Source organism: Phasianus colchicus, chromosome 18 (genome assembly GCF_987193195.1).
Source record: "Phasianus colchicus chromosome 18, bPhaCol1.hap1.1, whole genome shotgun sequence".
Taxonomy (NCBI): domain Eukaryota; kingdom Metazoa; phylum Chordata; class Aves; order Galliformes; family Phasianidae; genus Phasianus; species Phasianus colchicus.
Window position 1 is genome coordinate 7,835,925 of NC_143453.1, and position 15,191 is coordinate 7,851,115.

Below are 15,191 nucleotides of genomic sequence, written 5' to 3' on the forward strand. Positions count from 1 at the left end.
TATGCTTCAGAGTATCACATCTTGTTTGCAGCTGTGTGGTCCCTTTCACTTTTTCTCAGCTGGAAGATAACCTACTTTTCTATTTAAACACTTGGAAAAGAACAACAGAGCACTTAGTGTCAAGATTTAAACAGTGCTGATGGGAGGAAAAGCATTCCGCCAACATTAGCTCTTTATAGCTGTGTGAACAGGAAACGTCATCTTTGTATGGCTGCAGCGAGGAGCTGCATACATTTCAGAGACCCTCAGAAATACAGTGAGGATTAGCACAACACAGGCAGGCAGAGGCAATGGATGTAGAGAAAATAAGTATTTTTAGGCATCTAGGTAACAATCAGCAACAATTGAATACATTTTATTTCATTATCTGAAGTTATTTTATATCTAAATAATTGATATACAATAACTGACATTTAAAATGCTTGAGGTAAACGTGAAATACCATTAGTATAAATAAAGAATAAAAAACAAACTTAAGTGCACTCTTAACATCTGGAGCCATACGATCAGGCCTGGTTACTGCCTCTGGCACACAGTTATGAGACGTGGCCAAGGCACAACTTTTGTGACCATTTCCACAGCTGGAACATGAGAAAAACACACTTGATATCAGAGATTAAAGTGCAGAAAATAGTCAGTAAAATGGCTGTGGCTAACAGTTCCAATAGGTTAGGACCTACTGGCTTGAGAAAGTTAAAAAATAAGCTCATAATTTTATATTTCCTAAACAAAACACTTCACTTTGTAAAAGATCCACAAGATAAAAAGAAATCCAGAAACTTACCAAGAACAGCAAATAACTTTACAAAATAAGCTTGGGTAATATATTTTCTGGACTTACATTCAAAATAATGTTAGGACTTTTAAATACATCATTTACAGACAGATGCATAATTTTTCAGCCCTATAGCACCCTTTTGACCATTTGTTCCAGAATGCGTATCAAGTCAAACCTGCTTCCTTTACTGCTGCTTTTAAGAATCTCCCCTCCCAGGATGGGACTGGTAATCCACTGAAAGACAGGAAAATGAACTTTGTGCCTGCCTCAGGGTTACTGTAGTTTGGAATGCTGTTTTCCTACTTGCCTTTACTATCAGAATCTTTACAGTGTTCCATGAACAAACGTGTGAGGAATCGTACTCAGTACCATCGATAGATTTACACCAGTATGAGAATACCTATACCTGAAACACAACGGAATGGCAGAGCTGGAGAAAATCCTGCCAGGCCTCTGTACAGTAGGAGACCCTGGGAAACTGACATGAGGAAAATTGTTTTCTGCCAGTGAACAGAAGATACCCCAAGAAACCTGCTGAAAAAACACCAGGTCCTTTTCTGATGGCTGTTTTTCTGAACAGATGCACCACTGTCAACAGCTTCCACATCCCACAGACTGAAAATACATGGGGATAACCTGAGATGGAGGCTGGGTATAAAAGACCACATTCAGCCCAGGCTCACTCAGGTACACTTCCCTGTACTGTCACATTCACCAGTCTGATTTAAAAACAAACAAAACAACAACACCACCACCACCACAGTTTATATTCCACGGTGTTAGCTACAGCAGGAGGTAAAGATGTGTCCCATTAGATTTGAAACTTGTCTCAGTTTGTCTTCAAAAATGGCTTTTAGCCATTACAAACCAAAGCTTTTCTACACAAGAATTGCATTCCAAAGAAAATCCACTTACAGACACAGCTGGAATTACTGCAGCAGCCCAGGACTACTGCTGCATCCTTCTTGGCCAAACCTCTCACATGAGAGGCCCAGGGGAAGTTTTTGCTTAAAGAAGAAATAAAAAAAAAAAAAAAAAGACACCACAGCCTCACTAGCATAGATTCATATCTGAAAGTAAGCAGCAATATTAGTTACAAATAATCTACTTTCATAAATACAGCTACAGAGATTAAAAGTAGCTTCCAGAGGATCTGGAAGGCAAAAAATGCCTTAAGAAGTTATTATGGGCAGCACTTCAGCAAGCAGAAGACTTTTTCTAAACAAGGCAGACCAAGGCTTAGCAATAGCTAATTACTTGGGAATCCAGTGCAGACAAAGCACCTTTTGCTGCTTCTATCTGAGGATTTATTAAAAATATATTTTTTATATAAAAGTATAAAATAATTGCTACTTTGACTTGGAAAAAACAGCAGTGGTTCTGATCTTCAAGCAAGAAAATATCCAGTGATAATTTCCATTTAGTTCCTTCTTTTTAAAAAAAGATTCCTAAATGGAAAACAGGCAGTTCTATCTCTCCAGATAATACATGCCAGCTTCAGAGAACTTGAAAACAATTATTGCTTTTATTTTCTTCCAAAGAAGAGCATAGTAGTCTCATTCCTTCTCGTGTGGCCATACCACATGGCAGTAGAATGAGTCATGGGTGTTCAGTGAGTTACACAGCATGTAACTGCCATGGAAAGGGTGCTGGAGAAGTCACTAATGTAAGAATTACTTGGCAGCAAAACACACTGGGGAAAGTGGTGGGAGAGCCTTCCCTTCTACCATCTGTCAAACTGAGAGAACAGTACTAGCACTGAAACCAAGTGCTAATTGCTGCATATCCCAAGTAATTTGTATCATGTCATGCAACATGGACTGGACAAACAGTATCTTCTAGTAAATGCCAACATTAAATAAAGAGGAAAAAGCTTCTCTGTCCATTCCAATCACCCAAATGTACAGCATTACTCTCCTTGCACTTGTGTAGCCACCACTGAGTGGTAAGAAGAAACAAATGAGAAAAGGGATGTGTGTGGCACACACACACCCAGTCATCCATTCCTTCTGGTCTCAACTAGCCATGTTATGGTGAGAACTGTTGTTTTTTTTTTTTTTTTTTTTTCTTCCCCAAACATTTATAAACTTCTATTGAAAAGAAAATCAATAGTTTGAACATTCATGCATGGGGGAGTCAACATAAGGCAGGAGCAGAATGGTGGATTTATTTTCTTTAAGTACAGGTTTATGCAAAATGGGTAACAGCTGGGGAGATGGCATCACCTCTGTGATCCAGCTGGTCCTGGAGCCGTGCAAATTCAGCAAGTTCATTCAGTTCTTGAAACTGCCTGTCTGTTTTATGGCTCACCAGAGACCTGTAGAAATGGACTGCAAAGACAATGAAAATCAGTCCAAAGGGAACCATGATAGATGTCGATGCAATGGCTGCTGCCTGTCCTGATGTGATGCTAGAATTGCTGCTCTGAGCTGGGTCAAGGGGGTTCTTCTTCAGGGGAAGAAACTTCACCCAACACAGCAACACCACCTCTGCAAGAAAGAGCAAAGTCCCAATGACAGTAGAAAATGCCCAGGCAAGCTCAATGTGTCGATGCATACGCTCATGAGGAGATTCCTTTACAGAGTTGAGATTATGCACGTTGCTAACAGCCTCTATATTTGGAAGAATGCAGGTACTTATCATGAGTGCAAAAAGGTGAACTGCAACAAGGACTGTAGTACAGGCACTGAAGGCTATCAAGAGACCTCGTGGGTAGTCATGGTCTGCATCAAGCTGAACTTCTACCATGGCCACCTGAAAGGGAAGGGAAAAAAAGGAGATATAATTACCTCTGTTACATACTACTTGACTACCAATTCTGATTTTAATTGCAGGATAATTAGGCACGTCATTCTAATTCTGTTTATGCTGAGACAATAAAAATACTTATTTGATGCTCCAATGATTCTGGAACTTCACCTGATCCAATCAAAGTAATAGGCTGCACCATACTTCAGTCTTAGGTGGCAGCCATCACACAAAGCCACCCCTTCACATTTACTGCTCAGCTTAAAGCCAACCATCAGCATGCACAAAAGCCTCGAACAGCACAGCCATGAGCTACCTCCAGCTTATCCCACAGAACAGCTGGATTTTAAGAGTCCAACTATGCTGATCACAAGGTGAAAGAGTTTTTCTTTCCCATACTACTGGGGTGGCAGCTTTTGATCTCTTACTATAGAATCTAAATATTGCTGAGTGTTATGAAATGTTTTGTGTTGCATACATGTTTAGAATGAATGCTGCACGAAGTCATTTGAAGTAGGTATCAGTAACACGACTGCCTGTGAAGGCTGCAGACTGCCTTCAAACCTTGCTATTCCTTTCATCTTCCGTGCATGTGTTCTGAAGAGCCAGAGACATTCATTATGAAGATCACCTTTCCACAGGGCTCTGAGTTACATTCTTTCACTCAAAATAAGTGCTAAAGCAAACTTCAAAACAAAAAAGTTCAAAAAAAGAAAGGCTCTACCATGGGCACAGTGCCAAATATTACATAGAAGTGGTGTGGGGAAGGCTGAAAGAAAGAAAAATAATGTTCTCCTAGACAAGAAAAGTGAACAAAACCAACCAGGGGAAGATTCAAGAAGGAATTATTCAATTCAGCATGCTAAGATCTCAGATCCAGAAAACACAACAGTTATTCCTGTTTGAAATAACAACAACATGGTGTTTACAGCAGAAATCCTCCTGTTCAAGGGACGAAGCAGTATAAGAAGCCCCAGCCAGCACCAACCTCTGGAAGCTGCAGTATAGCCATGTTGCTGGGAGAGCATCTCTCCTGTGTCTCATCAGCACAGGTTTAGCCCATTGCTGCACCACACAGATGGCTTAAATGGTGCTCAGACTACAGCACACATCTCAGACACATTAATTTTCATCAAAAACTCACATGGAAAAATGTTCATAGACAGGTGCACAAACAGTGAGTATTAAAATTGCACTACTTTGCCAGAGCAAGTAAAACTACACCAAGTGTGGGATCCCACCTCCACACAGAGCCAGCACGTCCTATGGCACCCCAACTCTTAACTGCCTGCACCAAACACTAAGCCAACCAAGGCTCTTAGACACGTTTCAACAGGCATTCAAGGCCATTTGCCAATATTTTAATTCCTTTATTGAAAGCTCTTGTCATCATAAGCCCAACCAACCAGCCAAGCTAGTGAGCAGCATCCAAGTGCTAAAGAAACTCCACAAGAAATTACAGTAATACATACACAATTCTTGCGTGAAGGTTTTAAAATAACCACTTCTCAGCTGTGAAAAACTTCACAGTTGAGAGGATAAACATATGGCCGTCAGGTCTCCCTTCAGCACGGATTGCTCTGTAAGTCCCCATGCACTCGTGGGATGCTGGGCTTCCTGTGCTGCGTTTTTCACAGAACAACTGCAAGCCTTCACCACTGAGGAGTCATTTTCATACTTATCAACATTTTTTTCCATGTACATTTTCTGGTGCGTAGCTTGAATGCAAAAGCTGGGCTGCCGGGTCTATTGCAGACTCAATAATTCTCCACTCTTGCAGGACATTTTAATCCTCATCCCAGTACTTATTAGGATAACAACCAAATGAGACACTAAGGAATACCATAAGATAAATATTTTTTTCTCATAAAAACTGATTATTTCTTAAGTATTTCATTCACCAAATGTTGATAACATTAACGATGATATCAAGCATCTGATTTTGAAGTTCAGACAGGCTCATAGTTGCAACATATTGGCTGTTTTGGAGCTCTTCCCATTTCAACAGCGTCAGAATGAAATCTCTTTCCCTTAACCTAGGCTGAGCTAAAGGAAATCTCAAACAATTACATGTAATCTAGAGGCACCTAGTTACGATTTGGCTTTACTTAAATACAACCAAAAGAGCATCTTACGTGAAAACAGCATAATTTAAGCAGCATTCACACATTCAGATAACTCTGTGCAGAGAGAATCATAGGGACTTCTGATTTCCAAAAAGCAGAGATCTGGGCCAGGCATCTCCTGAGGAAAAAGGCTGCATTTTATCACTGCTGGACACCCACTGAGTCCCTACCACCACGACAGGACAGGTGAAACCTGAGCTTGAGGGACACAAACAAGGCTTCAGCATCTGTGGCTGACAGATGCGTTAAGGCAGAGCAGCTCTGCACAGGACGCCCGCTGCGTTGGCAGGCCCCATATCGCTTCTGTGAGTGCTTTCTGAAACACACTGAGACCAACTTGAAAGCAGGAAGGGCGTAACTTCCTTCAGCTCAAACCATACCGTGCAACCAGCTACTATGACTGCAACACCATCTCTGTAAGAATAATTACAGGCGGCACCAACAGCATCTGAAAGCAGCGCAGTAAGCTGGCAGCCAGGCAGGCACCACTGCACACTGCCCAGTATTCACAGTTTGAGAATAGGCAAACAAAGCAGAAGCCATCTGCCCACTTGAAAAACTGCAGCAGCTGGAAAAATATTTCTCCTGACACTGAGGAGATGACAGCTCCATAGATTCAGCCCTCTGAGGGACCAGTATGGAAGCTCCACACTTCGAACATTCAGGGTATATCGAGACATGTTCAGTGCTGCTCACCAACACTGACAGCTCTTTGCAGACTACAGGCTCTCCAGAAAGGGGGTTGGATGTTTTTCTTAAACTTTCCTTGGTGAGAAAATGCGATGTGCCTAAGAAACAAAGACATAAGAGTTTTTCATGTGTTCATAGACAGGAAAGGAAAAAAATTATGCTGAAGCAATTAGTTGTACAGAGACACCCTTAAGCAAAAGGGAAACACACTCTATTGCAGCTGTGACATAGTGTTAGAAACACCCTGAAAGGAGCAGGAAAAGCAAGAAAGCACTTCTGTTTTGCATTCATTCAGCATCAATGGATACTTCAGAAATCCCTTCAGATTGAGGCCGTAGGATGCAGAATGCCCAAAGGATTTCAAAGCCTACTAAAGTTGATAGAAAGCCTCCACAGGGGGCACAGCAAAGCCGCCTTGTGCTAGCGCCTGGCAGAGCAACTCCAGCTTGACCTGTAAGTGAGAAATCAGTTCATGTTTTCTGTCTCCTCAAACCACCAAGGAAGTTGCTTTGGGAACCTCTCTCTGGAAATCAGCAGAAAAACTGCCAACACTTCTCAGTTGCAAGCTTCCATTCTAAAGAAAGTAAACAGCACAGGCCAGGCACCTAAAACAAAAAGCTCCATTTTTCATTGAGGTTCTGCATCTGCTTTCAAACAGTGATGCAAAGCACAAGAAGTTCCTGCCTCCTTTGCTCCTGCTGCAACTTCAAAATAAACAGATGAGAACTGCTCTTGTAAGGTCATGCTTGCAATTCCAGGGCCATGGTGAGCATGTTTGCTAAGATCCAATCCCACACAGAGCAAAATCTGACATGTAGATGCTGATGTTCCACACAGGACTTTTTCCTCTGTGATCTCTGGTAGTTTTCTATGCTGACTCAAAACATGCAACCCTAAGGGCACCGATGTCTCCATGGTATCCAATACAACCTGCTTCAGCATCTTTGCCTTCACCACTTTTAAAGTTCCTTTGAACACTTGCCACCTGATTTGTACTGCACAGCTGACGGGGCCACTGCAAGCATCTTGCCTTGCCGCATAACCAGAGCGTAACGTAGGCTGGGAGACACCTCAAGAGGTCATCTGCTCTAATCCCTGGCTCAGAGAAGAGCTAACTTTAACTTCAGGTCATCCTACAGATATGATCGACAGATTTACTGCAGCCCTTGACAAAGCTGTAAGTTTGAAACAGAGCTTCGTAACAAAACTCAAGGACTCTCATGATTTCAGGATGCAAGACTGGAGTCTGCATAAAGCCACAGAAGGGCAGGGCTCACGCTTTCAAGAGATGACTGAGTTTGGGCACGTGTCATGTTAAAGCCTTCAACAATTCTGGATTTCACAGTTATGGGAGCCTGAATAATACCATACTGAAAGAAATCAAACAGCTTACCCTCTAGAAGAAGCTGCTGAAATTTCAGCTCTATTTACAATTCAGTGTCCTGAAAGAACTTAATTTCCCTTGCTTGCATACAATATTTTCATGTCTCATTACATTTTGAAAATAAAAGGAAAATGCTGAGCACTCCTGAAGTTTCTGTCCATAGAAGAGCACTGACACAGTGACTGACAAACACCAGTAACAAGAAATGAGCTATGCTACACTGGTAAAGCAATTTTCATAGCAACAACAGCATTTTCTACAGAGAACTGGTTGCTGCAAATGAAACTCGTATGGCCACATAAACGCAGGTTAAGTTACTGCCCTCGCTTGTCAGTTACTCATTTTAGCACAGGGGAGACAGAAATTAAAGACTTGCTTCAAATTTCATCGCTATTTCCCAGTTTTATAAGCTATAAGACAAGTTTCAGTTCCTGTTTAACAATCAGGTTCCCTCAAATTAGAAGTATTCTAGGAAAGTAAGACATGAGAGACAATGATCAGAAGGAAAACAAAAGAGAGAAGTTAGCTGAGAGCCACCCATGCAGCAGGTCACATTGACACTGGAGACTCCACACTGGAAAGAAGATAACTGCTTTGTTGTTATGGGCAATAGCAACAGCAGCAAACAGTTACTGAGAGCTCTCCCGCTTAATCACAGGCTAAATCATAGGCTACATCCTTGCAAGGCTGCCCTCAGCTCCTCGTCCCTGTCCTTGGCTGCCATTCCTAGGTAAGAAACTGATGAAGAGAAAAAGACAATTTTTATACAGAGCAGTATGTGAAGAATGTTTCATAAGAAAGCTTTGTGGTTGAATATTGTATGGGGCCATCCACACAAGGAGAGGTAAATCTGACCTGGAGAAATGCAGAGCTACAACACCTTCACCTTGCCAGAGCAGAGGCTCCAATCACAAGGTTATTTCAGTAACAGATCACACAGTTTATCTACCTGTGGGGCCACAGGGGAAGCTGGGAACGAGATAGGCATGATGGAATCGCAGACAGTCGTGCTCCTGCAGCTACCCTCAGCTCCTGAGCTGCCTCCTTTTGCCTGACAGTGCTGCACACTCCCAGAGATAGAGGCACAAAGGCAGGCTCTGCAGTTCTTGCTCCATTCATTACAAGTTATAAACAACTCATACAAAGACACTGTATGAGCCAGAAACAGTCACAGGAAATTAAAAAAGGCAAGCCAAAATGATATTACTGCTTTTTCTTTTTTTTTTTTTTTTGAAACACAAAAGTAAGCATCACTTATGAACTAGACTAGAATTGCGACTCTGCGGCTTGTTATTTGTTTAGAATGGAAAATGTTAATATTTGCTGAAGTCACCACTGGAACAGAAATGCATGATTTAGCTTGGTTAATAAACATGAAAATCCAATACCCACACAATCAGAGTGAATGCACCTTGAGAAGGCAGTATCTCGAGACAGCACTACTTACAATAAATCTAGTTTTTAAGGTCACATTAGACAGCACAACAGGAAGAAACAACAGCTTCATATCACTTTTACTCTCCAAAAGACGGCAGCCACAGGCAGCTGCTGCTAGAGAGCAGAGAGCCCAAAGTGCTCCTTGCTGCCTGCCTTGCTCATCTATAACCTCCAGACAGAGATGCTTGAAGGAGCAACAAAATGCTGCTTTCACAGCAGTAAGCAAAGAGGAGAAACCTTTTGTACAGAGAAGATCCTTCTGGCCGCAGTCAAAACCTCCAACTGCAATAGTGATATAAAAGATACGTGGTGACAGGAGCTGCAAAACTAGGCTGTAAGGTTTTACCTGAGACTACAAAATGCAGCTGTTGCACATTGTTTTCCAGAAATGTGGTAAATTACAGCTAACACGACTTCTAACAAGGGATCATTGAAGCACGCAGGATGGCAGAGTACCTCCTGTACCTGCCCAGCAGCAGCAGGGCTGGATCCTACTTTTCAACATTTCCACAGTAATAGTTGATACTGAAGTAACGTATCAGTGCAGCCCAACTCCTAGAAAAGATGACAGAAGCTGACTTCTGTATCAGCTCTTTCAAAGGCAACGGCAGACAGTTCTTTGACAATATCCAGTATTTCAAGCCTGTATGGTAATACTTGCAACAGTCTGCCCAGTTTGAATCATTAGAGGCATTTACAAATGCACTTTCTGCTAAGTGACATCCTCCAAATTCTAAATGTAACTAAGTCAACCACTGAGGCTGTGTAATTTAGATACCTAATTTAGGCTTGAGTTTTTTCATAGAGCTGTTAATTGGCAGCAGGTGGGGGGGGGAATCTGACTTCTTCACTCTGATAGCTGTTGGGATTTAATAGCTTCCTTATGATTTTTGGATACTCTCTGCAAAGTACTTCTAGTGGAGATGGTCAGCAGAGGTTACACGTGGGACTGGACAACAGCACTCATGGAAACCTGCGAAGGAAACACTGAGGAGCATCACTAACATCACTCTCCAGCCACCAGAGCCTGCATTACTTCCTCAAAGCCAACACAAAGCGTAACATCCTGGTGTGTAGGCTCAGAACCAACACTAATTGTAAAGCAGGCTTTTATTTAAAAATCCTCTGTGGAAACGTTAACACTTGTGAGCTTGAAACCTGGCTGAGTATTTCATGCTCTACACATTGTTGCTCTCTGCAATTACAACTTTGGCATGGATCATTTAACTGGGGCATGCTTCACTAATCTCGAGGGAAAAACCTCTGCAAAATGGCTGCAGTTAGATGCCGGATTAATCCAACAGTGAAGAACCAGTTTAGTGGGAATACACTTAGCAGGTACTAAAGGATGTAAGCACTGTTTAATAAAAAACCAAGGATCAACGGAGCAGGCAGGAGCAGCACACTGCACCGCTGGCAATTCCCAGCAATGTGCTGGGAAGTACTGGATGTGTCTTTCGGGCTCTTTCTTCCCTGCGTTGATAAGGAAAAGGGAGGAACAATGACTCTTAATTGCTGTAAGAAGTTTTAGATCCAGGACCAGATTGCACCACAGCAGCCCATTGTTCAGACATCAGGTGCTGAGGAATCCACCGAACTCTGAGAACAATGAGGAGGCGTGACAGCACAAAGCAGGCCCTGCTTTGGGTGCAGAAAGCACTCCTCGAGCAGATCAAAGTTATTTAAAAGAAATCTAAAAATACTTGAACACTAAATCAGCTCTTCTGTAACCCGACGAGGAAGTGCCAGCAGCTGACTGCCTGTAACACACCAATGGGGTTACAAGCTGGTTTCCAGCGTGACTTTATCAACGAAAACAAAAGTACAACTTTTTTAGAAGGGGTAACTTCCAGAAAAAAAAAACAAAAAAAACAAACAAACCGCGACCAATATTCACATGTAACACTCTGGGCAGTGAGGCATTCTGGTAAGCAAAACCAAGTAGCTTTTCCTGAATTACCCCAAAGCTGCAGTTTCACACTGCAGCACTCTCAGCTGCCTGAGCTCCTTGGAAAGCAAACAGGAGTCTCACCTTGTAGTTCCACAGGGATCCAGACCTCACAGAATAAATATTTAAAAAAAAGTCAAGGAGATTTATGAGATTAAGAATTACTTCTAAATAATAGTACTTTAATTTAAATAATGTTCTAAGATGTGGCATCCTGAGTACAAGAGAGATGTGGACCTGTTGGGAATGAGTCCAGAGAGCCACAAAAATGATCTGAGGGATGGAACGTCTCCCTGCAAGCACAGGCTGAGAGCTGGAGCTGTGCGGCCTGGAGAGAGCTGAGAGCAGCCAGTCAGTGTCTAATGGGCTGTAAGAAAGAAGGGATGGACTCCTTAGTGGTGTTTGCTATAGGGGAAATGGTTACAAACTGAAAGAGGGGAGATTTAGATTGGATACAAGGAAGAAGTTTTGACACCGAGGGCAGTGAGGCACTGCACAGGGTGCCCAGAGAGGTGGTGGTGCCCCATCCCTGCACGCAGCCACGGTCAGAGGACGGGGCTGTGAGCAGTGATGGAGCTGTGGGTGCCCCTGTGCACTGCAGGCAGCGGGAACAGACGGCCTTCGGGGGTTCCTTGCAACTAAAGCGATTCTACGGAAACGCAACCATTCACAACTGCCCATAGACGAAAGCAGAGATTTTCTTTTCCACCTTCTGCCCTCGCCGTCAGAAACCGAGCGAAGCAGCCAAGCTGCCAGCGGCGGTACCGCGGGAGGAGCAGCCCCAGCTCACCGCCCCCCGGCCGACACAGCGCCCTGTCACTCAGACCCCGCGGGCTGTTTTTAGCCGCCAGAGGAGGACGGTGACATTTATTTGACCGTCAGAGCGAGAGCGCTTCGCCGCCGCGCTCCGAAGCGGCGTCCTCCGCCCGGACAGCGGCGCGGCGGCGAGCGGCTCCCCTGCGAGCGCTTCCACGTGAAGTAACCGGGAGCGTCCGACGGATCGCGGACCAAAGCGACACAAAAACAAAAAGCAGCAGGAAGCGCGCACAGCTCCCTCAGAACGAGGCAACCCCGAGAGTTTCTCAATACATCATCAGTTCACGTCGATCTCTAAACGTCCAAGGGATCGTTCGCCTTTATTTACCTACAAAACAACGCCGCAACCCGCGGACCCGGCCCTCCCCCAGCCGCGAGGGCCGCCCCGAGGCCGTGAGGGCAACGCGGCGCTGTCAGCGCCAGACGGCCGCGAGGCGAGGCGAGGCTCAGCCCCGCTAAGAGCTAAATCCCCTCGCGCGGCGCTCCCTCAGCGCGGCGCGGCGGGAAAGGCTGCAACGCCGAAAGGGGAAGCGCCGCTCCGCCCGCCCGCCCGCAGCCCCTCACCCACCGGGCGCTCACCATGGCGAAGCCGGAGAGCAGCGCGGAGGTGCGGCTGGAAGCCTTCAGCTTGGCGCGGCTCAGGTAGAGCTTCCGCCAGGACAGCGCCTGCATCGAGTGCTCGTTCAGGCTCATGGGCTCCGGGCGGCGGAGGAGCGCAGCGGAGCGAGCGGCACGCGGCGACGGGAGCTCCTTCCCTTCCGGAGGCAGAGAGAGAGCGCCAGCTGCGCGGCTAACACCCCATGGCGCCCGGCGCTGCTACCGGTGCTGGGGCCGCGCCTGCCGCCCGCCGCTCCGAGTCTGCGCGCCGCCGCCCGCCCGCCCCGCCCCGCCCCGCCCCTCTCTGCCGCCTGAGGGGGCGCCGCGCGGCCGCTTCCCGCCTCCCGCGCTGAGGTAAAGCGCAGCCCGACGGCCCTGAGCGGAGCGCTTCTAATCCGTCAGACGCGTTTTGCTGAGAGGCCTCTGTGTTTTCTGAGGTAACTTCTCACACCTTTGTGGGAGCTGCCCGTGCGCTCGCTCTCAGGACAGAGAAAAGGGTCGTGGCAGCCGTTACCCGCGCCTCTCGCCGCCTTCCCTCAGAGCGCTGCCGCCGAGCCGCCCTCAGCCCGCCTCCCTGAGAGCCGCCGGCGCTTCGCTTCACAGCAAACCCCGCCCTCGGCACCAGATCAGCGTTTGTGCAAACTCGTTTATCAGCGAGCGGCTGATAACAGCCGGCCGTTAGCAGAACGTCTCCGTGTCAGTGCTTGTCGGTTTTGCAATTGCCGACACCACGCAGTCCTGTTTGTTTCCCTGCGTTTTACAGAGGGAAAAGCGAGGTGCAGAGCAGGCAGTAAGCTGCTGGCTCAGCTCCGAGGGCCAGTGCTGAAAAGATGAGGCTTAAATCCACCACTAAAGAGTTCTAGCAAGGAGATGGATGATTCTCGCCATAGAAACGCCGGGCAAGGACTCTGCCTGCAGGTACGCTCAAGCTGAATCGCTGCAACAGTGGTGCTGTTAGGAATTAAAAGAATGGGTGATTTTCGGTGATGCTGAAGTTTTCCACCTCAAAATAATAATTGCAACACACCTTGAGTGTCTTCACTTTGGTCCTCTTAGCACCTTTCTTTATTTGCAAGATTGTTCTTTTTCTTATATCTAAAGCGATGACAGAATGCACACACGCAGATCACGCTGCTTCTCTCTCCATTTACACCACCAAGCAGCAGCTGACACAGCCAGGGAAAAAGTCTGGACAATTTGAAGTTCGTAGATACAGTGCCTGAAACAACCTGGTCATAGATTCTATCTCATTCTTCTCTCAGGAAATAATCAGAGTTGTTCTAACATCAAAAATACCTGTTAGTTAAACGTTTGTCTGCAGGATCATTGAGAGATCTTTGTGGAAAGCAGTTTGACTCAGAGTTCTCATAATAAAAGCAACCCCAGATGCCGTTTGCTACTTCTTTCTCTTCCAAGGGTGACAGTAACACTCCATAGGAGCTGTGTGAAAGGCAGCATACAACATTATTATAAAGTGCTACTCTGTTTTATGTGTTTCATGTCTTGAAATGAACAACAACAACAAAAATCAACACCACACCTCTTCCATTTGCATCTATAACTGCGTATCCATTTTCTTCCTTTACGTCCCATTTTAAACCTCCATTCTGAGATATAAACTACCCGGGATAATTCTTTTATTTCCAACCCTAATTACTCACCACTACATACACCTCTCTCCTCTAGAGCTAGCTGAAACGTTGAGTCACTCGGGCTTAATTAACTTAGAAATGCTTCAGGGAGTTCTGAAATCATGCGGGAGTTCAAAGCCGGGGTTTGTTGATACCTCGGATGAGTGCAATAGCAGAAGGCCGCCAAAAGGGTGTAGTCCTGCACTCTTCCTTCAGCTCATCTCATTCGCCCGTCCATCCTGTAAACTACATCACCCCTCTGGCTGCAGAGCAAAAGAACCGACATAACAAAAATGCAGGCATTTTTTCGTCTTGAGTTAGTTTTGTGTTTGGATCAGGCAGCTGAACAGAGCGAGCTTTCCTGTGGGTACGCAAACACTAGCCTTAATGTGGGGCGTATATGCATGAGAAAGGGAATTGGCCCCTGCAGCAGCAGGCTGCTGTTGCTCCTAATTAGAGGTAACGTTTGCCCATTCTCTGGATCATTTTTTTGCATGAACACAATCAGAGGAAGCAGCAGGAGTCCCAGATTTCTTCCCAGAGAGCCTTCAGAAATCTGTATGCTGTCATACAGGTACTCAGGAAGTTTTCTCCTAAAATTGTATTTGGGTATTTTTTTTATCTTACCCCTGGTAAGGAACCACAACGTGGCTCTGGGGGGAAATGAATCCTCAGCCCAGCTGCCAGCAGTTAACCTGCATCCTGCAGCATATGGCCTTGATACTGCTCTAAATGGCTTCATCCTATCTAGTGCAGCTGGGATGTGATCCTATACATCCTACCACCCCTCTTTTTTCCTCAGTTCTTTTAAGTTTGTGACTTTGTGTTTTGGTATTAATACACAAAATTATTGCAGTTGTATTTCAAAGGGAAAATGAATTGTAGCTTCATTGGAATCACTTCTGTCTTAAAACGAGATTACAAATGTGTTTTCTATGTTTGGAGGTTTATAGATTAAAACTGATATTTCTGAAGCATACTTCCATATTTCAGTCATGTGCTCAAGTGTTTCCAGGTGTGTGTGATTAATGCAGCC

General features: G+C 45.1%; 2 protein-coding genes across 4 annotated transcripts in view; one reads left to right on the plus strand and one right to left on the minus strand.

Annotated features, from left to right (window-relative positions):
- Positions 1–222: 222 nt before the first annotated feature.
- LOC116228615 (calcium release-activated calcium channel protein 1) lies at positions 223–13,113 on the minus strand. Of its 3 annotated transcripts, none has more exons than XM_031592602.2 (2): positions 12,976–13,113; positions 223–3,532 (listed from the first exon to the last, which is right to left on the minus strand). In XM_031592602.2, the coding sequence occupies exon 2, from the start codon at positions 3,524–3,526 to the stop codon at positions 2,966–2,968; it is 561 nt and encodes a 186-aa protein (XP_031448462.1). In that variant the 5' UTR covers positions 3,527–3,532; positions 12,976–13,113; the 3' UTR covers positions 223–2,965. The 3 variants fall into 3 exon arrangements, with proteins under 3 accessions (XP_031448462.1, XP_031448461.1, XP_089977118.1); XM_031592601.2 differs by lacking the exon at positions 12,976–13,113 and adding an exon at positions 12,507–12,798; XM_090120992.1 differs by lacking the exon at positions 12,976–13,113 and adding an exon at positions 12,496–12,715.
- KDM2B (lysine demethylase 2B) overlaps positions 13,093–15,191 on the plus strand; it is a 103,807-nt gene continuing 101,708 nt past the window's right edge. Inside the window, exon 1 of the mRNA XM_031592582.2 lies at positions 13,093–13,442. Coding sequence (XP_031448442.2) covers positions 13,395–13,442 — 48 coding nt within the window. The 5' untranslated portion in view covers positions 13,093–13,394. The remainder of the gene's footprint in view (positions 13,443–15,191) is intronic.